This window comes from Martes martes, assembly GCF_963455335.1.
Source record: "Martes martes genome assembly, chromosome: 5".
Taxonomy (NCBI): Eukaryota; Metazoa; Chordata; class Mammalia; order Carnivora; family Mustelidae; genus Martes; species Martes martes.
The window spans coordinates 99,332,456-99,357,841 of NC_137892.1; the positions used below are offsets into that span (position 1 = coordinate 99,332,456).

At 35.1% G+C, this 25,386-nt stretch overlaps 1 protein-coding gene across 1 annotated transcript in view; it reads left to right on the forward strand.

Annotated features, from left to right (window-relative positions):
- Window positions 1-25,386, forward strand: part of FBN2 (fibrillin 2) — a gene marked incomplete at both ends in the record, with an annotated part of 261,800 nt that overhangs the window by 77,102 nt on the left and 159,312 nt on the right. Inside the window, one exon of the mRNA XM_080804778.1 lies at window positions 9,742-9,867. Within this exon, the coding sequence (XP_080660904.1) occupies window positions 9,742-9,867 (126 nt within the window). The remainder of the gene's footprint in view (window positions 1-9,741; window positions 9,868-25,386) is intronic.

Below are 25,386 nucleotides of genomic sequence, written 5' to 3' on the forward strand. Positions count from 1 at the left end.
ACATTTATCTAGTTAACTGGATCATTATAAAGTTTAAATTCCATTCATACTGTGTGAAAACAAGCCATTCCTATACAATCCAGAAAATTTACTTAAAACTTAATTAATTATAGAAACTCTCTTTTTTTAAATAACGTGTGGGTGGTATATGTGTGTATTGTGTATTATATCTTAATGAAGAAGATGTTACTTGAAAGCACATTATACACAGTGAAACTTCAGTGAGGTAAGCACAGGGCTATTCCTAGATACTGCTGCACTTAACTTTACAAACAGACATCTTAATAAAAGAAGATGTGATTTGAGCAACAGTTTATACACAATGTAGTTTCAGTGAGATAAGTAGTATAGCTCTTCCCATATGCTTCTGCACATGTTTACAAATACTTATATCTTAATGACAGATGATGTTATTTGAAAGACAAATTATAGGTGTGCCTGAGGGGCTCAGTCAGTTAAGCAGCTGCCTTCGGCTTAGGTCATGATCCCAGGGTCCTGGGATCAAGCCCTGTTTCAGGCTCCCTGCTCAGTGGGGAGTCTGCTTCTCCCTCTGCCTCTCCCCCTGCTTGTGCGCTCATGCTCTCTCTCTCTCTTTCTCTGACAAATAAAATATTTAAAAATAGAAAAAAAAGAAATTATTCATAGGGTAGTTTCATTTAGTTAAGAACAAGCCAATTCCCATACATTTCTTTTTTTTTTTAAGTTTTTATTTGAATTCAAGTTATCATCCAGTGTAATATTAAAGTATGATTCAATTCTTCCACATGGTACCTAGTGCTCATCACAACTCTTTTTTTTTTTAATCACAACTCTTATATAAAGATAGAATATTCTCCTTCTTCTAACTAAAGAAAACAACAATAAAGAATAGAAAACAAGATCTTCTAAAATAAAATTCTGCTCCCCCTAGTTGAAAGCAGTGATGAACACTTGGAACTGTTGGGAAGTCGTTGGGATCACTCTGAGTATCAGCATTCTGAAAGGCTCCTCCGAGGCTGTGGATGTCCTTTTGGAAAGGCAGAGAATGGCCCTGAGTGAGAGAGGTCTACTGCAAATCCTCAGTGGAAGCTGAAACCACTGGCGAGCATCTCCGAGAGTGTGTATCTGAAAGAGCAGAGTAGAGGGACCCACCCCTACCTGAAAAAGTGGTAGAGAGTTTGGTGAGCAGGTACCAGCAAATACTTTGTATAGAAATTTCTTTCAAACAAACTTGTTTCTTCCTGGGCTCTCCCCACTTTTGCTTCAGCAGGAAATGACCCCATTTAAAGATGACTAATAAAGGAAAAAGGTCTACATGTCACAACTGAAACAAAGAGGAAAACGTTTGGAAGAGGCAAGTGAACATGCTTCAAGGAAGAATTACCCAAATGAACACAAGATTTATACACTTCTTCCTTAGCTTCAGGAAAGGAAAAGCAGTATGTTCTTGGCTTTAAAAATGTGCTCAATGTAGAGTTATAAGAATTTACTAAAAACAACCAGAGATAAAAAGTGGGTTGGTAGTACTCAGAAACTGCAGAAGGATTTGAGACGTTACCTAATAAAAGCAAATGATACATATAAACATACATACATGCATAAAACTGAAAAAATATCAATGACAAAAGTTAGGATGAGGAAATCACAAATCATAATGTCAGAGAACAGTAATTAGGCAATGATTATTAAAAAATCTGATACATAGTGAAATCAGACTAAAGGAAGCTATGGAAATGAACTGAAGAAGAGTTTTAGAGATAAAAATAGAAGGATTTTCTAAAATGGATAAAAGCATCAGGCTGCAGATTGAGAGGCACAAGACTCCAATAAGAATAGAGGATAAATGGAATCCCATGGGCAAAATAAAACAGAATATGCAAGGACTTTTTTTTTTTTTAAAGGAAGTGCCACTGAGACCGAGACCTCTCTAGAACAACTCATATAAACTGGAAAACAGTGTGGCAGTGTTTGCAGACTCCGGAGGTCATGCCCTCTGCTTGATTTGACATATTTTTAAATGAAATTATTTTGGTTGCTCTGTAGAATGTCAGTTATAGGGGGACCACAATAGAAGCAAGGACTCCACTTAGAAGGTTTCTTTAGTAGTACAGGTGACATATGATGGAGGGTGAGACTAGAATAAGGGCAGAGGGAAGATATGAGGCATATTCAGGGAAGGAGCACTTGTTACTGATGGAATGAAGTCAGACAAGTAAAAGGGAGATGGTGAATTTATCTCCTGTGAGGTGAGGAAGACTGAGACAGAGAAGCATGCTCTGTTCTTTTTATTCCAAGCACAGAGCTCTGCAGGTAGTAACTTACTAATACTTGCTTGTTGAGTTGAGTACTTATTTAGCATTTGAATTTTGTGAATGCATGAATAGGTATTCTGGCTGAATGAAACCATGTTGAATAGTTTCCAAAATACCCCATACTTCTCAGATTTCAGGTGGAGACAGACCAGTTCTTCAGTTGCTATTTGTAACGGCTGACATTAATTTTCATAGAAATGCAAATAATTTGTGAATATCTGTGGAGTATAGGAACGAGAACTTAAATATTAAAAATGGATCTAATTTAGTGACAGGCAAAGTTAAAAAAAAGTGCTATTAAATGTATAGTAATAGGAATCAGTCCTTAGTTCCCTTAGATATAAATTAAATAAACTGTCTATATATGCCTGTAGCACTGCACGTATTTTTCCAAATTTTAATGTGAATGAAAAATAATATGCTAACTTACATAATCAGCTTAATCTTTTAGGGCAAGTTTATTTAAAGAAGTTAGAGAATAATGAGTTCATAAACTACAAGTACCATTACCTTGTTACATTACTTATAACCTTAATAGACATAAACTGAAGGGATTGTATAATGTTTAAGTTTCAAATGATTTATCTGAATTCTAAACCTGAAGCTAATTACACTATTTGTTAACTAATTGGAATTTAAACAAATATTTGAGGGAAAAAAGAAAGATTTAGCCTTATTCTTAAAATCCTTATATGTGATTTGAAGTTTTTCAGCATTTAAAGAAATAGTTTGTGCTTGAAATGAAGGAATGAACAGAAACACATCTGTGTGACCAGGACAGTGGAAAACTCTTCAGACATTAGTAATTGCTTATGCTAGCACTTTGAAAATGAAGAAAGTCTTGCATAGTTTGAAGGTCTGAGGCTTGCTTTTTTTGTTTGTATAGAGAGCACTTGTGTATGTTTTTAGGTTCAAGTTGATTATTTCTACAAGATTTCTGTAAAATTTTTCTTTTTTCTTTAAATAATTAACTCGATCTACCTAAAAGAAAATATTTCTGTATGGCTGTGTAGTCTAGGATACTTCAAAAATAAAGGTTTTATTTTTCCTTCTAGGAAAATACTTTTTAGGCAATTACAAAATAAGCCCCATAAAGTCGGTTTGCTTTTTCCTTTGAAAAATTACTGAATCTACTAACTATGTAGTCAAAGATTTTATGAATAGTATTAAGGGATTTATAAGCTTGGCCTCATTTTTCAGTTTATATCATGATATTCTTTCTCTGATTTATCTGCCAGGAAAAGAGGTTTCTAGGGATGTTTTATACCACACTGTAATGAGGGTGGAAATGTAGTACATTTTAAAATATAATGCAGTTTGAAATGTTCTGAATTAAACAGTTCGGTATATAAACTTCTTACATATTTTGTTCTAGCTGGTTTTTGTTTAGATCAAATACCCTTTAATAAGACAATGAAATCTACTTTAACTTCTGTATAAAATATTTTGGGCTATTGCAATTTCTTAAGATAGATAAAGTGAGGCAGAAATAATGAAGATGCCAAGCTTTTTTGTAGGCTTAAATTCTCTAATTTATGTACTCTAAGATACAGCAAACTTGTGGACTTATCAAAAAATAATGGGGTAGGGGCACCTGGGTGGCTCAGTAGGTTAAAGCCTCTGCCTTCGGCTTGGGTCATGATCTCAGGGTCCTGGGATCGAGCCCCGCATCGGGCTCTCTGCTCAGCAGGGAGCCTGCCTCCTCCCCTCTCTCTGCCTGTCTCTCTGCCTACTTGTGATCTCTGTCTGTCAAATAAATGAAATCCTTTATAAAAAAAAAAATAATGGGGTAAATCATATATACTGACTTAGAGATATATCCACAAAACAATTTTAATGAAAAAAAAAGCAAGATGCAAATCAGCACGGACTGTGATCTTATTCTTGTTACATAAACAGGCTGATGTTCTGAATGTGTTTGTGAGTATAAGTGGCAAAGAACAGACTGCTAAGTTACATCAATGGTAACTGTTTAACTTTCTCTTTTTCTGTATCTTGAAGGTTATTACATTGAGCTTATAGTATTTTGTAATTAAAGATAGAATGTTATCCTGTCAATTTTAATAGATAACATAAATTTACTTAAGCTTATGCTTTCATGTACCATGTTTCTCATACCACTATACTGAATTACAGAGTATTACCTTTTACAGAGGGAAATTAAGGAAACTATAAATGGGTATAAAATGATGGGTTCAAAAACTCTAAATCGAAAGTATTCTAGTTTGTTAGCTATATTTTGTTTTTAAAGATTTTACTTATTTATGTGAGAGAGAGAGAGAGTGAGACAGAGAGCGCACAAGCAGGGGAAGGGGCAGAGGAAGAGGAAGAAGCAGACTTCCCACTGAACAGCAACATACTGTGGGGCTTGATCCCAGGACCTTGGGATCACCATCTGAGCCAAAGGTACACGCTTAACCGACTGAGCCACCCAAGTGTCCCAATATATGTTTTTTTGTACAGGCTTTTTGTCAAGTCGGGGAAGTTCCTTATATTCCTGGTTTATTGAGATTTTTAAAATCATGACTGAGTGTTGAATTTTGTCACTTGCCTTTTTCACATTATAATATGGTCGTGTGTTTTCTCTTTCTTGGTCAACATGTTAATATAACGCATTATACTGATTGATGTTTGAATGTTGAAGCAACCTTAAATTCCTGGGATTAACCTCACTTGGTCATGATGTATTAATTTTTTTATGTATTGCTGAAGTTGCCTTGCAAAAAAATTTTTGTGTGTCTATTCCAAAAAATATATTATTGTGTTTTTGGTTTTTTTTTTTCTTGTAATATATTTGTCTAGCTTTAGGGTCAGGGTAATGCTAACCAAATAAAATTGGTAGACTAGTGTCCCCTGTTGTCTTTTTCCACAAGAATTTTTGTTCAGGGATGCCTGGGTGGCTGAGGCAGTTAAGTGTCTGCCTTAGGTTCAGGTCATGATCTCAGCCTAGTGGGATCAAGCCCCATGTCAGGCTCTCTGCTCAGCGGGGGGCTGGCTTCTCCCTCTCCCTCTGCCTGCCACTCCTCCTACTTGTGCACTCTCTCTCTGTCAAGTAAATAAATGAAATCTTTTTTTTTAAAATAATTTTGTATATTTTACTGACTACTTACTTCTCTTAAGTATTTGAAAGGATTTAGCGGTAAAGCCACCTAGACCTAAAGTTTTCTTTGTGCGAAGATTTTCAAGTATGAATTAAATTAACTTTAACAGATGTAGGTCTGTTCAGATGATCTGTTCTTGAGTTATCGAAATCGTTGAATTTAGTGCCATAAAGTTGTTCATATTATTTCCTTTGATCCTTCTAATCTCTGTGGAATTTGTATTGCTGTGTCCACTTTTATTCCTTCTTGTTCATCATTCATTTCTTCTCTCCTTTTTCTTTATCAGTCTTAACAGATCTAGTTTTATTTGTGTTTCCAGAGAGCCAGGTTTTGTAGTGATTGATCATCTCTGTTTGACAGTTGTTCTATTTTATTATTATTATTATTATTATTATTTTCTTGCTTCTGTCTACTTTAGGTTTAATATGCTCTTCTTAAAATTTCTTTTTCTAACAACTTAGATAACCAATTTTAGACTTTGTTCTTTTTGTAAAATAAGCATTTTAATGTTACATATTTATCTCTAAGCACCACTCTAGCCGAGTCCTACCGATCTTGATATGTTCTGTTCTCATTTTTCATGTGATTTCTTCTTTGAACCATGGATTATTTCAGAGTATATTGTTTAAATTCCAAATGTTGGAGGATATTCCAGGTGTTTATTATTCACTTCTAGTTTAACTCTGTTAAACTAGAAGTGTGTTTAGAGAACACACTATGTATGATTTTTAATTTTTTTATGTTTAATGAGCCTTTTTTATGGCCTCAGAATATAGTCTGTCTTGGTAAAATATCCCATTTGCTCTTGAAAATGGCGTATATCCTGCTAAAGTTGCATGGGGTGGTCTGTAAATGTCAACTAGGATAAGCTGGTTAAAAGTATAGTTTAAGTATTATGTATCCTTGCTGATTTTCAGTCTAATTGGTCTGTCAGTTACTAAGGAATATGGAAATGTCCAACTATAATTGTAGATTTGTCTCTTTCTTTTCTCAGTTCTGTCACTTTTTGTTCTGGGTGCTTAACATTTTAAAATCAGCATATACACATTGTACATTATTATGTCCTCTTAATGAATCGACCCCTTTGTCATTATGAAATATCCATCTGTATCCCTGGTAATGGTTCTTGTTCTGATGACTACTTTGTATAATATTAACTTAGCCACTTCAGCTTTCTGTTGATTTAAGTACATGATACATTTTTTATTATTAATTATTTTTATTAACATATAATATAGTATTTGCCCCAGGGGTACAGTTTGTGAATCGTCAGGCTTACACACTTCAGAGCACTCACCATATCACATACGCTCCCCAATGTCCATAACCCAACCACCCTCTCCACATACACACACCCCCCAGCAACCCTCAGTTTATTTTGTAAGATTAAGAGTCTCTTATAGTTTATCTCCCTCCCGATCCCATCTTAAGTACATGATACATCTTTTCATCTTTTTCTTTTTGAGCTATCTCTGTCAAAGTGGGTATCTTTTAAGCAATATACAATTGCATCTTTTAAAAAAATCAATTGTGGGGGCGCCTGGATGGCTCAGTTGGTTAAACGACTGCCTTCGGCTTCAGTCATGATTCCAGGGTCCTGGGATCAAGCCCCACATCAGGTTCCCTGCTCAGCAGGGGTCCTGTTTCTCCCTCTCCTGCTGCTGCTTCCCCTGCCTGTGCTTTCCTGCTCTCTCTGTATCAAACAAAAAATAAAATCTTTAAAAATAAATAAATAAGAAATCGTGGCAATCTCAGGCTTTTTAATGGAATTACTAGTACCGTTTTTAGTTTCTATGATTATCAATATTATTGATTTTTAAATCTGTATCTTACCATTTTTTGTCTTTTTGTCCCATCTATTCTTTATTCCTCTTTGCCTCCCTCTATTAGAGTGAATATATTTTAGTATTTCATTTTATCTCCCATAATTGGATCACTAGCTCCACCTCTTTAACATTATAAAATGTTAGCTTTATGTAAAATCACAAAATTTAGTGATCATATTTACATATGTAACTTACTATAGTCTATATTCAAATAATATTATGCCACTTCACTTACAATGTTATAATGTAATAATTTTACAACAGTATTCTTCCGTCCCCCTTTAATCCTTTAGCTATTGTGGTTATACTATTTACTTCTTTGCATTTTATAATCTTCAAAATACATTACTATTATTTTGCTGTTGCTCTTTTCAACAACCAGTTATCTTCAAGTTTATTTGAAAATAGGTCTTTAAAATTTATCAACATGTTTACTGTTTTCCGTACTTTTTGGGTTTTGTGTAGACCATAATTTTCATCTCATAATTTCATCTTACTAAAAGAAGAAGAACTTTTCTTTTCTTTTTTTTTTTTTTAAAGTAGGCTGGAGCCCAGCATAGGGCTTGAAGTCACAAACCTGAGATCAACACCTGAGCTGAGATCACTAGTTGGACGCTTAACCCATTATGCCACCCAGGTGCCCCTTCTGCTAAAGAACTTCTTTTAACATTTCTTGTAGACCCTTAACTTTTATTTGTCTGAAAATCTTTATTACTGTTGCTTGGATTTCATTTGTCAATATTAAGATTTTTGGTTCCTAAATGGATAAAACTAATAGCTTAAAGGATGAGGAAGATAATTGCCATGTTTAAGGTTTTCAATTTAGAAAAAGGGTATGACTACTAATTCAAAGCATACATGTACCCCAGTGTTTATAGCAGCATTATCACCAATAGCTAAATTGTGGAAAGAACCTAGATGTCTACTGATTGATGAATGGCTAAAGAAGAAGTGGTGTGTGTGTGTGTGTGTGTGTGTGTGTGTGTGTGTGATGGAATATTACTCAGCCATCAAAAAGAACAAAATACTGCCATTTGCAATGATGTAGATGGAGCTAGAGAATATTATGCTAAGCAAAATAAGTCACTCAGAGAAAGTCGAATTCTGTATCACTCATATATGGAACTTAAGAACTAAAAAAAATGGATAAAGGAAAAGAAAAAAAAAACAGATGAAGAAACAGACTCTTAACTCTAGAGAACAAATTGATGGTTACTGGAGGGGAGGTGGGTGGGGAGATGGGTGAAATGGGGGAGGGGGATTAAGGAGTCTACTTGTGATAAGCACCAGGTGATGTACATAAGTGTTGAATTACTTAATTCTACATCTGAAACTAAACTGTATGTGAACTAAATGGAATTTAAATAAAAACTTGGAAGAAAAAAGAATATGACAAATTCAAGATAACACTCCTTAAGGGATACAGACAACTTTCAGATGAAGAAATTTAAACGCTAACACACATGGTGGTTAGTAATCAAAGAAGTGAAAACTAGAATTAATATTCCTTTACAATTATTAGACCAAAGAAAATTAGGATCTTGCATATTTATGTCATGTGTTAGCAGGGGGAAAAAACCCACAAGAATCCTCGTGGATAATATAGGTTTGTGAACTACTTATAGGTATATGGATTGCTAGTGGGATGAAGGCATTTTGACTCTTGGGCACTGTTTATTCATACCAAATGAATATATATACATATATATATATATGTATATATACATACACACATTCATATACATATTCTGTGATTTAGTAATTCTGTTCTGGGTCTAGAGCAAAGGGATACAAAGTCTGAGTTTTCATAGTCCATAGTTACTCAACTACATAAAGAGACATGGTAGAGGGGCGCCTGGGTGGCTCAGTGGGTTAAGCCTCTGCCTTCAGTTCAGGTCATGATCTCAGGGTCCTGGGATTGAGCCCCGCATTGGGCTCTCTATTCAGCAGGAAGCCTGTTTCCCCCTCTCTCTCTGCCTGCCTCTCTGCCTACTTGTGATCTCTCTCTGTCAAATAAATAAATAAAATCTTTAAAAAAGAAAAGAGAGAGAGACATGGTAGAGACTTCCACTGTATCATGCCCTGTGGTGGGGAGAAGTTGGTGGGGAGAAGATGAAGGTAGACTGAGTACCTATCACCAGGAGAGTGAACACATCCAGAAGTGTTCTATAGAGGGGTTTAGCTCAGTGGTAGAGCATTTGACTGCAGAAGTGTTCCGTAGCAAATCAAAGCAAGAAATTGGTTGTCCACATAACAATAGGGATGCATTTTCTTTTTTTTTTTTTTAAGGATGGATTTTCTTAATAAAAAATAAAATTCCAAGAGAAAATAACAAGAACGAAATGGGATCTATAACACATGATTTATATGAATGAAAATATATGTATACAAAGTGGTCCCCAATTCCCCTTACACCATGCTCTTGAGAACAACTGATCTTTTTCTATACATTACATTAAAGAAATCGGTGTAGATATTCTGGAAGTTAGTGATATCTTTGTTCACAGTGCTTTCTTCTTGCAGATGTTGATGAATGCCAGGCGATTCCTGGGATATGCCAGGGAGGAAACTGTATCAATACAGTGGGCTCTTTTGAATGCAAATGCCCTGCTGGTCACAAGCAGAGTGAAACCACTCAGAAGTGTGAAGGTGAGTGTCTATACTTAGATGGTCATGACTCTGAATCCAAGAAAGTCATAACTTCATTTAGAATTTGAAGAATTTAATCATAATTTAATGTGAGAATGAAGGGATATATGTTAGAGTGGTTTTATATCAGTTTGTGTATTTAATGGGTTTGAGCTGGAAAGAGACAATGAACATTTTACAAGGCGTTTGTTATCTCAGTTTCTCTGTTGCAGTGGGAATGGGAGTAATCTAGCCCTTTATATTTTTCCTTAATAATGTGATTCTCTAGTTCACTTACAAAATTATATCAAAGATTAAAATTCTGAGTGAAATACAGCATCCAGTGTAAAATGATGCACTGGAAGTTGGCACTCTGTTCTATATTATTAAATAAGTGTTTTAAATGTTGTATTGAATATTGTTTCTTGGCTGCCTGCCAAATTAAAAAGCCAGTGTAACTGACTCAGGGAGAATTGGGAAATTACCACAGCAGATATTCTGCAAAAGAATAGCTTACTCAAATAAAAATATGAAAAACTTAATAATCTTCTGGAATGTGATTATGATACTGAATGTGAATTGAATATAATTTTGAAGTGTGCACTCCATAAGCATTCTTCATACAGAATAAAATCACTTGTTATAATTATGTGTGACCCAAAGCTTTATCATTGTCACAAAGTTCAAGAAGCTACTAAAGGTGTCTAGCTTTCCTAACATGGATACTTAGAGTAATGTTGATACTATTACCGGTATTGAAATATAATGTTTATCTTTAGAATGATTACTTAAATCAGTTTATTCCAATTAAGGTAATTTTCTTAAGACAAATACTATACCTGTTTTCATTGTTTTGTTATGTAAGCATTCATATCTACTCAAAGTTTAGAAAAAAAATTATTTCAGAAGTTTGTTTTTGGCACTCTGGCTTACCTGAGGTGGAAAAATGTGAATCTGAACTTACATGGGAAATTCAGTAAATCTGAACTTCATTTCATATGCCTGTTATGATTTTATCTGGGAACATTTTCTGAGTTAAGTAAACTGAAAGTAACAAATATATTTTATAATTGCTTCCTGTGAAGAAATCATCACAAGTTTATTTAGACCCATTTACCTTCAATAACTAAAATCGTCTTTTAGTGTACATAATTAAGTCTTCTCTTCTTTCCTTTCCAAAAGGCAGTACTTAGGGATTATTTTTTGTTGCTTGGTTATAAAAAGTTTTGTCCCTCTCTGTAGAAAAAAAAAAAACAGTGTGAAAAGGTAAAAATCTAAAGTTTAAATTATAGGAAACAAACAGGAATATGAACTATTTTATTGGACAGGAGGTAGAGACATGTACATGGTATGGTTCCCACACCAGAAATTTTAATTCCATGAACCTAGGGAACATGTATCATTTTATATTTTCTATTTGGCTTACTGCCTTTCTAATCTACTCTAAAGTAATCTCTATAATTATATGCAATTCATGTTTTTCAATGTGGAAATGTCTGGGCTATGCTGCTTTATCTTTGCTACTTCTTATATTTTCCTTCCTGGTTTGTTTGGGGGTTGATTGTATATGGCTCAACCTTTTGTCATTATGCTTCACTTTTTACTTCTGAAATACTATCCAGACTAGATCCAAGGTTGGTAGACTTAGGAGCAAAGACAGTGTTTGATTGTAGGTGAGAAGGCAGAGCCACTGACTGATGAAAGTGGTTGTGACATTTCCATTAATCATCAAACAATGTATTTCTTCTTAGTTGAAAATAGAATGAGCCTTTTCCACATCACATTTCATCAAAACAACATATAGAGCCAAGGCAGAGTTTGGAGAGAGACAGTGCAACTCTTTCTTCACACTTGTCTGTGTTCTTGAGGAAAGGGGGCTGTTGATGGAATGTAGGCACCACCCAGAGCCTGAATCCAGTCCTCTCCTTCCTTACTTCCTGTCCAGGCCGCCAAATCCACTTAGCCATTGCCCAGAAAGAATTATGTGATTTAATATTTGGGATTGGTGGGGAATAGCAGAATTGGATGAAGTGGTGATTAGAATGTGAAAACTTAAGGTTTTATGAAGGCTTTACTTTGTGTAAGTCATGTTTATTTGGCTATGTCTTAAAAGTAACTATTATCAATTTTCCTTAAGTAATAGTGTTCTTTTATATAAAAGATCAAGTGGTATTTCCTTACATAAAACTATTTAATCGGTTGTATAATGTATGTGGAAAGACTATAAACTATTGCTACACTCAGTGACAGCTTTGAATTATAGTCAGTTTATGTATGGTTTATACAGTGTCAGTGTAAAAATGTTGACATAAATTTAAAGTTAGTATTTGCCCTAAATAAAAATGTAACCATAACAATTACTTTTGATCAACTGTCAAAGGTAAGATATTTTAGTTTTCTTTGTAGTTTACAATGTGAACATAAAATATAGTAGTAATGGAAGATTTACATGAGAATGATGCCCTTTCTGTTCCTCTTATGACACATATTAGATTTCTGTTCATACAGCAATGAAATTTTCTAAAATCTTTTTCAGTCTAAGTTTCTGGGTCTGTTCAGAAATAAGAAAGCTAACCAGTGTTTTGAATCTGAGTCATTTGGGGAAATGGTGGCAGCATTAGCGGCAAAGTGAGGTTATTAACTTTAAAAAATTGCATTACTCTTTTTTTGGTGGATATCTGTTGGTTGACCGTCTCATTCCCAACACTTGGGTAAGATCTTGAGGGCGAAAACTCTGTTGTGTTTATTGCCATATGCCCAAGCCTGGAACTGTTCCTGCTATATCTGTCGCAAGCTCCTAAAAATGTATGTTGAGTAATTGGGAGTATGGTGGATAATAATTTAATTTCCTTGACTTGGGCTGAACATCCAAAAAGAAGGTAAAATGTGGGGCCAGAAGTTAAATTGTTATTTGGAAAGAGGCCATTGTCCCATAGTATGGGAATTTTTCCTTTATCTGATTTTTTTTTTATTTTCTTAATAATCTTATTTTGCTCTGGATACCATTAAGAGACAAAGAATATAAATAGTAATTGCAGTTCGGCATTTTTAGATCTTTGTGTCATTACTCCTCTTTGCTCATCTGCAAGTAATACTTTTGAGGTCAGGGACCTTCCCTCTCTATTTAAAAGAAAGAACTGTCTTCCACTTGTTCATTGCGATATCTTCGTAGCTAAAATCTTATCCTGACAGACTTGTTCTGCTGAAAATTTAAGTTTGGACATATATAGTTTATAATAAAATGAGAAAAAACGGTGGGGTCACATTCGTCTCTTAAGTTAATGTCTGAAACACATTACAAAGTGTCTATATTGAGACTTCTTTTGTTTTATATCATTGGTTGGGTAGGTTTTCCTATGGAAGAATCTGAGCCCAAAGCATAAAGGAATACTCATTTGTGTGTGTGTCTGTCTGTCTTTCTGTCTAAAGGAGAATCAGTTATTTTCCCTCTTCACTCATTTACAGTCTCAGATTCATTTAAGCCTCTCAGGCCTACTGAAGTCAAGTCTTATTTCTGCTGGGCCAGTCTGGCTCCAAAATCTTTTCCTCATTCTGTTGTACAGTGGGAAAAATGGTTCTTTGAGAGAGTAAACCATTTCTTCACATCCAAAGAGAAGTTTTCTTCAGTTACTATATTCAAAGATTTATTCACCCAAATATCCATTTAATGTAAATGAGGAAAGAAAGTAGCACACATCAGTATAATCTAAAATTGTATATTAGAAGGCTGTCCAGCATTTTTTTATGACAAAATATTATTTTGAATTTCAGTCCACTTGGAGAAAGCACAAGTAGGTGCCAGATGTCCTTGCATGATCTCCTTCTTTCAGACTATACCTTCTTTAACATTCTTTGAGGTAGTTTTTCTTTCCTGGCTTAAGTGGAAGGCAGGAAAATAGCATCATTATATTGGAAAGTTTCCCTTCAATGGTTCTTTATAAGTCAAATAGTTATTTGCAATTTATTCTGAAGAGTCTTTAGCTTTGTTCCATTACCACAGCATTTAGTTGTTTCAGATTTGTGACAACAAATATATTTATTTATGCTCATGAAACTCATGAAACTTGTTGGCACAGTATCTTTGGTTGCTGTTCCAACTCTGCTTTGATAAACCATGGAAAATAAACTTCTGTCCCAAACTGAAAAAATGCTTTCTTTTACTCATATTACCAAAAGTATTAACTTTAAAATAAATAATAAATAAACTCATTGACTGTTGTCCAAAAGGAAAAACTACATATTAAAATTGATACTTAAGTAGGGAGACTGTAAATATTGGAAACACATATAACTTTTTTGGTCATCAATTTAGAAACCACAGAAGTATCATTTTTAAATCCTTTTAAAAAGAAATTTACAACATTGTAATTAAAAAATAGATTCTTTCTCCCTTAAATAAGAAATCCTAATCTGCTAAACTCAAACCTACTTTCTTCCCAATAACAAATAAGTTATTCCTCTATCACAGCACTTTTTACATTGTATTTTACTTATTTTTCCTGTCTGACTGCTGACAGAGTATAGATCACACCAAAGTATGTTAATAAAAACTAATATTTATGGAGCACTTAATATGTTATAGACAACACTTAAACCACCATAAATGGTGGTTCTTATTAAATCATCACACAGTGGTGCGAGGTTGATTGCTATCATTAACTCACTGTACAGATGAGGAAACTGAGGCACAGAGAAGCTAAATAACTTTGTCAAAGTTGGGTGGGTTAGAAACTTCAGAACCGGGATTCTACCCTGCTAGATTTTCTTGAGCTCTCACTTAGCCAGAGCCTCTGAGTGAACACAGGAGAGTGACCTGGCAGCACATACCCCAGCCCACAGATTGCATCTATGGGGGGGGAAGCTCATGGAGTCAGCAGCAGCAACAGAGCTGTGATTCTCTCTCTGATTGTTACATTATGTGGCAGTGCCCTGCAATCCAGCAAGGGCAGAATTAGACCCAGTTGAGTTGATCTTGGCACTGGCTTTCGAGTTTGGGTGGTCGGAAATAGCATCGTCTCTCTCCTCCAATATGATCAAGGCTAAAAAAATAAGGAACCGTGAACTGCAGGCCTGTGTCTTCACTTCATTCTTCATGAATTCTTCCCTTTGTGTCATCAGGGTTCAGGGGTCTGAGCCTGGAGATTGCAGATGCATGACCTACTGTTCACTGGCTCCAGCCCAGCTCCACCATGTCAGCCCTCTACCAGGACTGACCAGTTTAAGCACTCAGTTGTCACCGGTTTCCATGGAGCCTTGGGAAGATTAGCTAGCCTACAGGCACTAATTCTTGAAAAACTTAACCTTTCTCTGTAACATAATGCTTTACTGCGTTTCAAGAGTGATATATTAGATATTTAGTTAATGGATTTTTGCTATATTTTCTGTTCATTAAAATGAAAATTGGCTCTGTATCACTATGTTAAAATAACCTACTCACCATGACTTCAGATCTGAAGATTTATCTTAAATGAACCAAAATATAAGTATGAACAAAAGAAACAGTGGGGTTAAAAACAGTCATGAGAATTTTTATATTGTCTTTGATCTGAAAAAGGATTATTTTGTATGTTACCCTACCTAAAGCTATGGAGGTATATAGATCAGTAATTTCAGCTACATGAAATATAAATTCCATGGCAGTAAAAAAAAAAAAAAAAAAACACAAAACAAAACAAAAACCCTGCTATAAGCAAGAATGAAAAACAATAAACTGAAAAAAAAAAACATTTGCAACTTTTTAGACAAAGACCAATTTTTCTAATACATCAGTTCTACAGATGAGTAAGAAAATACCCAATAAAAATGTTCAAGGATATGACGTGACCATTGACAAGGGAAATACCAGTGACTGTTAAACACACTAAAGCACGTTTACGCTTACTTAGAAGAAGAAAGTACACAATAACACTAGGGATGATGGCATTTCTACCTTTAAACTTTGAGAGGACCAAAGTTCTAATGTAAAACTGTATTAATGAAGGTTTTGGGAAAGAGATACTTTAATAAATTCCTGATAAAAGTATAAAATTGGTATGACCTCTGTAGAGAGCAATTTAAAATTATCTGTCAAAAATTACAAATATATGTAACATTTAACCCATAAATTTTAATTTGAAATATTTATCCTGTCTGTACTCAATCAAGAAATGATGGTCTAAGATTATCCCTCCTGTCTTTTTGTAATAGGAAAATATAGTAAAATACACGTGATACAAAACCTATTATATTAAGCGTTGGAAACTATTCATCCTTAAAAAGATACTGTGAACACTTTATATATTGATATAAAATATGATTAAGACATACTGTTACATGGCAAAAGCAAGTTGTAAAACATTTTCATTTCCAAAGAGCGTATTTGTGTGTACATGTGTTTGCGTATGTATGCGTAGAATGTCCATGGAAGGATATCAGAAAGTTTGCACCATTTGGTATTTTGAAGGTGAAAATCTTCTGGGGGAGAAAAGGAAAAGAGACTTCTCATTGAGTGCTCTAGCATAAGTTTTTTTCTTTTAACCATATAAATGTATTATTTGTTCAAAAAGTTAAAAACAGAGGAATGTGAAAAACAGGCGCATTTGTTTCTTTCTCTGTAAGCTCTCAATGAATCCCTATAGCAGACCCTGGAAACAGTGCGTACAACCTGTTAGACCCTAGTCCTGGGGTATTGCGACCTCCGTACCCGGAACACTCAGCATGTCCATGTTCCATGCTGCCATGCAGACAACATACGCATATCTAATGCTTATCCACTGTGAAATAAAAATCTGGGGTTTGAGCAGAATTACACTTAATCTTAAACTGTTACTTTAGGGGCACCTGGGTGGCTCAGTCAGATAAGCATCTGCCTTCCGCTCAGGTCATGATCCCGGGGTCCTGGGTTCAAGTCCCACATCTGGCTCCCTGTTCAGCAGGTAAAATAGTATGGGAGAGGTAGGTTAGAGACGATAATTACAGTGAAGCTGATTATAATTTGCTTTTGGCTAAAATACAAGTATTATTTAAAAGGATGTATGTGGTAGTCATATTGTGAAAAAAGGAGATGTTATTAAATCATCTTAAATAAAAATCTGGTAGAGTTCTGGTCATCAACTGCAAATGAGCTGCATGGCCCAGTGAAATTAGGTATCAAAACACGGTCTTCTTCATTGCATTTGGATGGGTTAGGACTTTCAAAATAGAAAACAGACCCATTTGTCTCTACTCTGTGGTGTTTGCATTTGTATAGTTTGGAGATTCTTCTCTGTCTTTGTCTCTCAAAAACACACATGTTCACACAGACACACAGATTTCTGTGTGTGTGTGTATTGTCCCTTTCTCAGGTACACAAAATTACATTAATCATAGTATTTGTTTCATGACATATTTTCACTATTATTTTACTCAAAGCCTGCTTTCATGTAGTGAGATATCTTCAATAATATAATATACACTCATAAAGCCACCGAAAAGAAAAGGTGGGACCAAGACAATTAACCACATGTACCCATGGTGCTGTTCCACCTGCTCCTACTCCCACAATATAACCATCACTTTGAAGCCAGGATTCCCATTTTCTTTTCTTTTTAAAGTCTTTTATTACACCTGTATATATTCCATTTATTATTATTACTGTTATTTCAGTTTTTTGAGTGCTACAATAAAAGGCTTAATACTTCATGGAACTTACTCTCTTCACTTAATATGATGCTACAGTTCATCTGTATTGTTGTACGTTGTTCTAATTCATTTTTTAGGTGAATAACCCATTCTAACCCATGATGTGGATATACCTTAGTGTGTTCATCCCCTTTTCCCACTGGTGGGTGGTGTTCTCTGGTTCTTCCTATTGTGACTATTGGCCGTCAAGTAGAGCCCAGTGTTTCCCCTGGACGGAGCTGCACCATGGAGTCAGGGTCATTTTGATTTTTCAGAGGGATATTTATCCTCTTTTTTGATCCACTTATTTCTGAAAGGTGACTTATTTACATTTCTCTTATGACTGATGTGTGTGTAGGTAGCTTGGATCATGGCAGTGGTAGCATTCTGGAGCCTTGTCCTCACTTGCTGTTGCTTGGTGACAAATGAAGAAACAAAGAACCTAATAGACTGCAATCAGAGTGACCTCCACCTCTTCCCAGGCCTGTGTGTTAGCCAGCCCACCCTCCCAGATTGGTTGAGTAGCATCTGCTGAGTGATCAGTGGTCTTATCCTGGCCCATAGGGCCAGCTCAATCCTCTAGATTATTCCTGAGCCCTCTTGCTTGTGATTTTGGGCTCATTATGCGGATGAAGCAATCATATAGGAGAAGTAAAGACACTGCAAATATTTCCACCTTTTTTTGTTTGTTTTTGTTTCGCAAATATTATAATTTATTTATATCTCCCCCCAAAGCGTGTACTGAACATTACCAACTCTTGAGCACAGTATTAACTTGGCTGCAGTTTTCTGTATTCAATCTTATCTTTAAGGCATTATCGATGAAAGGAAGGGAGCCTGTAACAACTAAATACTTCCTTGAGAACAGGATTAATTCTGAGGAGTGCTAACAAACCCATCTTCCTCAGCTAACCTGAGCCTAGTCCCCAGCCTTCCTCCTCTCAGTTAAGGATTTTTTTTTTTTTTTAACACAGGGACAATAATGGAAACTTCTTCTTGGTTATCTCCTTGTGGTATCTTGGTACCTAAAACTAAATTGTCTTCAACTCTTCTTTGTAACTCCTACTGCTCAACCAGGTTCTCATAATCTGATTTCCAGACACTTTGCACAATGCCACTCATATATACATATATTTTTTTGAGAATCAAAGCTTCTCTCAACTTGTCATGCTTTCCTGTGTATGCTAAGCAAGTGACATCTAGCGAGGTTGGTGTTTCTCTTTTTCCCCTTAACATAGACAATTACTTGTAGTCAGATGAATGGATAGTAAAAGTTCTTTGCACTAAGGTATCTACTTTCCATGGTGCTTCTACCTTGGGAGGTGGAGCATTGAGTAGCTTAGAAATTTGGAGCATATATATGAAGAGTTAAAATCTAACATGGAAATCTGCAGCATTTGTGCTTTTATAAACCATTTGGGAAGGACATACTGACCAGGTGCCAGGCTTAGCAGTGGAGTTTCCAGGCTTGACTGTTAGAAAGCCCCTGTGTGTTTCAGATATGAAAAATAGAACGTCTAAGAAAGTATGACCAGTAGGGAAGAGTGATAGATGTCCAGAGAGGCTGCCAAACAGCAGCTCAGAGCTGACATTTGAGGCAAAATTAGTACATATCACTTCCTAGTATATTTATCAGGAGTTGCCAGCCTAAACTCTTTTAGTTTCTTCCCACAAATGATTTCCGCTATTAAAACACTTACGTTAAATAACTTGGACACTACCTTGACAGCCTTACTCAGCTAACAGCAGTGTTTCCTAGGGAGTTCCTGAAGTGACATCACTCCCTGAATTTTAACCTGAACACAATGATTTACATGGAAAGTGGCACACAGCGTTTTCTGTGAAAGCCTGGAAGAAGAAGAGTTCTTTATTTGAGACACGGTGGGAAACATTGTTGTTAGGAACATGAAGTCTGTGAAAAATCCATATTCCCAAAGAAATTCATTCAACAAAAAGATACTCTTTAGCATGTAACTTGAGGTAGTGAGTGAAAATTAGGAATATTCAGATCACATTTTGTTTTTTTAACAGATTGATGATTTAAAGTTTTTCTTCCAATAGCAAGAAGACATTGTGGAAAGAAATGGCAATATATGTTTTAAGTACAATTCAGAAAATAAATAGGCAAAGAGAGGGAGAGAGAGACTCAGTGGCCAAATAGCCCAGGATTTAATACCCAAACGTTAGGGTCTGTGCTCCAGTTACACCAGGAGCAAACTCTGTAATCTTGAGCAAATTAGTGCTGTGGTCTCTACAATAGAGATAATAATGGTCTTTTGTGGGAAAGCTTTTTACCAACATTATATAAAATGAAGCATTTGGCACTTTCAGACTATTCGAAAGATGGCGATGGTAACACAAATGAGTTGTAAAAGATTCAGTAAATCATGTGATTTGAGATATTTTAAAAATAATGATAAAAGAGTTCTAATATAACATTTTCAGTTACAACTTTTATTAGTTTCCTCTAAATAAGCTCTTTGAATTCTTAAAAAAAAAAAATGACCCACTAGAGCATGTAGTTGTCTAGTCTGATGAAAGTATTAGCAGACAATTAATGGACCCAAATCCACCATCATGAAGAGGGAACATAGAACTGGGGATTTAAGATCATCCATTAATTCCTGACTTGGTGCCAGCCTGTTTTATTTCCCTAGTCTCAGTTCCACCCAAATTACGAACTGGACATTTGAGACCCAGAGGACTAGATTTATTTAGCATAACACAATAGTCAGGAAATTGCATTTTAGTGGACTCAGGAAAAATTTCCCAAATGGTGGGAACCAATATTATTTCCTCAGTGCCATTGTATATTTAAATCCTTGTTTTAAAAAAATATGAAAAAAAAGGCATGGTAAAGTAATTTACATGATTCTTGCAGTTCAATTTCTGCTGAAGATCACTGGAAAAATTGAAAGCCTCCAAAACACCTTTCTCAGAGACTTAAAATTAGGTGTGTGTTAGTGATAAAAAAAAAAAATCTATTTTACCCTGGATTGAAAGGATCAGATGAACATTTGAACTTTGCCTTTAGGGAAAAAAGCTATAAACTGAAATACACCTCCTTATTTCTTCATTTTACTTAACCAATAATTGTTTCATAATGGAAATGGAAAAGTTATAAAGCATACCAAAATAAACAAAATGCTGGTTTTATAATATTCTGGATGTGTATCATCAGCTTCTATTGGAAAAAAATAGAAGTGAGAGAGAAAGAAAAGTTAATCTCACAAATTACCATGGCTCAGTGCCTGAAGGAAATTAGTCTACTCTAAAAAAATATCCTGAGTAGTCAAGTAAAAATGTAACAAAACTTGAAACATAATACCTAGTCCCAGGACTGCATTTTCTTCTAAGTGTTGTTACTTACTCACCTTCTGTAGTATGCCTACCCTGGCATTGAAAAATATGTGAAGAACTGAAGAAAAAGTTTATGGGCTGCTAATTTCTTATAGATGCTTTCATTTAGTAAACATAGAAATAAAGCTGTGATCATGCTTGAAGCATCTTTTTTTTCTTAGTCCCAAACTAGGAATCTCTCTCTCTCTCTCTCTCTCTCTTTTTTTTTTTCTTAATGCATCCCTCTCACATCTCAGTGTAAAGTGTTTCTCATCTGTACTTTGCCTTTGCTAAATTTTAGTACAATTAATTTTAAGGACAGTGTCAATGATTTTGCAAATTGTAGCTGAAGGCCACTGCTGATTCATCAAATGGTCAGGTAGATCTTTTCTCTAAGTACCTGCTGTTTACAGAAGACAACTAAATAGTCCTCATTTCAAGAACACAAAAGTAAAAGTAAATAAATAAATAAATTTAGTTATAGTATGAGCACATTTCTTCTAACGTCATCATGTGGACAGTAGAGGAATTGCTGTGTTTTCTGTAAGCTCTGGTTTTCCTAGTGGGCTATGGTTTCATATTTCCCATATTAACGTGTCTTTTTCCGTTTGACTATGAAGACTGTCTGAGAAATATTTTTGTCCAACTCTAGTAGCAACACATATAGGACAAATTCCAGGCTGATCATGGGTTTGTATATTCTAGCATGGCTAAATTCTGGTGAATGGCTAAAGGCAATTTGGCAATATTTACCATCTGTATACTGTCATACTAAATTTAGGATGACTTGATTTAACTAGCTATAGCTGATGCTTATCTGAGGCATAAATATGTTTTTTGGCTGTAAGATTTCATCTTCCAGGGGCGCCTCGGTGGCTCAGTGGGTTAAAGCCTCTGCCTTCGGCTCAGGTCATGATCCCGGGGTCCTGGGATCAAGCCCTGCACTCGGGCTCTCTGCTTGGCGGGGAGCCTGCTTCCTCCTCTTCCTGCCGGCCTCTCTGCCTACTTGTGATCTCTGTCTGTCAAATAAATAAAAATCTTCAAAAAAAAAAAAAAAGATTGTATGTAGACCTTCATTTTCTAATCCTCTCTTATAGGGAGTATGCAAGCATTTTTTGAGGGTAGTTTCCCAAATATCATACTGGGCTTTCATTGTTATATTAACCTCATCAAAATGCTGTGAGTTCCAGTTTCACTTTTTTAAAAAATTCAAGTACATTTGATATACAGAGTTAGATTAGTTTCAAGTGCACAACTTGGTGATTCTACAGTTCTGTACATTACTCAGGGCTCTCCAGGATGAGTGTAGCTACCGTACAATATTATAACAATATAATAGACTGTATTCCCTATGCTGTACTTTTCATCTCCTTGACTTATTTATTTACTTATACTTCTTAATCCCTTTGAGCTATTTTGCCCATCCCCTGACTCACCTCCCTTCTGGCAACCATCAGTTTGTTCTCTGTATTTAAGAGTCTGTTTTTTGTCTAGTGGTTTTGTTTTTTAGATTCCATATAAAAGTGAAATCGTGTGGTATCTGTCTTTATCTGACTTATTTCAATCTTATTCTTCTTTATAGTCAAATAGTAGTTCATTGCGTGTATGTATCACTCTTCTTCTTCCATTCCTCTGTTGATGAACACTTGGGTTGTTTCTGTATCTTGACTATTGTAAATAGTGCTGCAATAAGCATGTATCTTTTTGAATGAGTGTTTTTTTGTCTTTGGGTAAATATCCAGTAATGGAACTACTGGATCATGTGATATTTCTGTTATCAATATTTGAGAAATCTCCATGCTGTATTCCACAGTGGATGTACCAATTTTCATTCCCACCAACAGTGCACAAGTGTTCCCTTTCTCTACATCCTTATGAATACTTGTTATTTCTTATCTTTTTGATACTAATCATTCTGACTGGTGTGAGATGATTTCTCATTATCACTTTGATTTACCTTTCTCTGATGATTAGTGACATTGAGCACCTTTTAATGCAACTGTTAGCCAACTATAGGTATTCTGAAAAAAGAGTAGGACCTCTGACTACTTTTTAATCAGATTGTTTTTTGGTGTTGAGTTATATAAGTCCTTTATATATTTTTTTATATTAACCACTATTAAATATGTCATCTGCAGCTATCTTATCCCATTCACTGGCTTGCCATTTCCTTTGTGGATGGTTTCCTTTGCTTTTTATTTTGGCATAATCCCAGTAGTTTATTTTTGTTTTGGTTTCCCTTGTCTGAGGAGACATTACCATAAATATGTTGCTAAGAGTGATGTCCAAGAAATTATTGCCTGTGTTTTTACAAATATTATGGTTTCAGGTCTTGTATTTATGTCTTTAATCCATTTTTACTTTATTTTCATGTATGGTGTAAGAAAATGGACTGGTTTCATTTTGCGTGTAGCTGTCCAGTTTCCCAACGCTATTTATTGAAAAGACTTTTTCCCTAGTATATTCTTGCTTCCTTTGTCATAAATTAATTTGATAGATGTGGTTTTATTTCTGTGGTTTATTTAGGTGTGGGTTTATTTATTTATTCTGTTTCATTGACTGTATGTTTTTGTACTGGTATCATACTGTTGCATTACTCTAGCTTTCTAGTATATCATAAAATCTGGGATGGTGATACCTCCAGCTCTTTTCTTCTTTCTCAAGATTGCTTTGGCCATTTGTAGTCTTACTAAGTGGTTGCATATAAATTCTAGGAATATTTGTTGAAGATCTGTGAAAATACTATTGATATTTGGAGATTGCCTTGAGTCTTTAGAATGCTTTGGGTAATATGGACATTTTAATGATACTAATTCTTCCCAACCATGAGCATTATATATCTTTCCATTAATTTATGTCATCTTCAGTTTCTTGATCAGTGACTTAGAGTTTTCAGAGTATAAGTCTTTCACCTTCTTGGTTAAATTTATTCCTATATATTTTACTCTTTTTTTTTAAGATTTTATTTATTTACTTGACGGACAGAAATCACAAGTAGGCAGAGAGGCAGGCAGAGAGAGAGAGGAGGAAGCAGACTCCCTCCCGAGCAGAGAGCCCGATGTGAGGCTGGATCCCAGGACCCTGGGATCATGACCTGAGCTGAAGGCAGAGGCTTTAACCTACTGAGCCACCCAGGTGCCCCTATTTTATTCTTTTTTGGTGCAGTTGTAAATGGTATTGCTTTCTAAATTTCTATTTCTGCTACTTCATTATTAGGATATAGAAATGAAACAGATTGCTATGTATTAATTTGATATCTTATAATTTTACTGAATTCATTGATCAATTCTAATAGTCTTGGTTTTTAAAACCTGAAGGTGTTCTATGCATAGTATCATGTAATCTGAAAATAGTGGCAGTTTTACTTCTCCCTTACTAATTTGGGTGCTTTTTTTTTCCTTGTCTGATAGCTGCAGGTAGGTCTTCCAGTACTGTGTTGTGTGAAACTGGTGAGAGTGAGCATCCTTAGCTTGTTCTTAATCTTAGAGGAAGAAGTTTTCAGTTTTTCACCACTGACTATGATACTAGCTGTGAGGTTTTGTTTTGTTTAATTATTTTTATTAACATATAATGTATTATTTGCCCTAGGGGTACAGGTCTGTGAATCATCAGGCTTACACATTTCATAGCACTCACCATAGCACATACCTTCCCCAGTGTCCATAACCCAGCCATCCCATGCCTACCCCCACTGCAGGTTTGTTTTATGTGTGTCCTTTTTTATGCTGAGATTTGTTCTCTCTAAACCCACTTTCTTGAGAGTTTTTATTATGAATGGATGTTACATTTTGTCAAATGCTTTTTTTATATCTGTTGAGATGATCATTTGGTTTTTATCCTTTCTTTTGTTAATGTGATGTATCACATTGATTGATTTTCAAATATTGAACCATCCTTGCTTCTCTGGAGTAAATCCCACTTGATCATGGTAAATGATTTTTTTGATGTATTGTTGAATTTGGTTTACTCATTTTTTGTTGTGGATTTTTGAATCTGTGTTCATCATAGATACTGTCCTGTGGTTTTCTTTGTAGTGTCTTTGTCTGACTTTGATATCAGCGTAATGCTGGCCTCGTAGAATGAATTTGGAAGTTTTCCTTCCTTTTCAATGTTTTTGAATACTTTGAAGAAAATAAGTATTAACTCTTCTTAAATATTGGTAGAATTCACCTGTGAGGCCGTCTGATCCTGATCTTTGATTTGTTGGGAGTTTTTTGATTACTGATTCAATTTTATTTCTAGTAATCAGTCTGTTCAGGTTTTCTATTTCTTCCTGTTTCAGTTTTGGAAGATAGTATGTTTCTAGGAATTTATCCATTTCTTCAGAGTTATCCAATTTGTTGAGATACAATTCTCTTAACTCTTTTGCATAATTCGTATACATAACATTCTCCTGTAATCCTTTGTTTTTCTGTGGTGTCAGTTGTTACTTGTCCTCCTTCATTTCTGATTTTGAGTCCTCTCTCTCTCTCTCTCTCTCTTTCTTTTTAGTAAGTATGGCTGAAGGTTTATCAATTTTGTTTATACTTTCAAAGAACCAGCTCTTGGTTTCATTGATCTTTT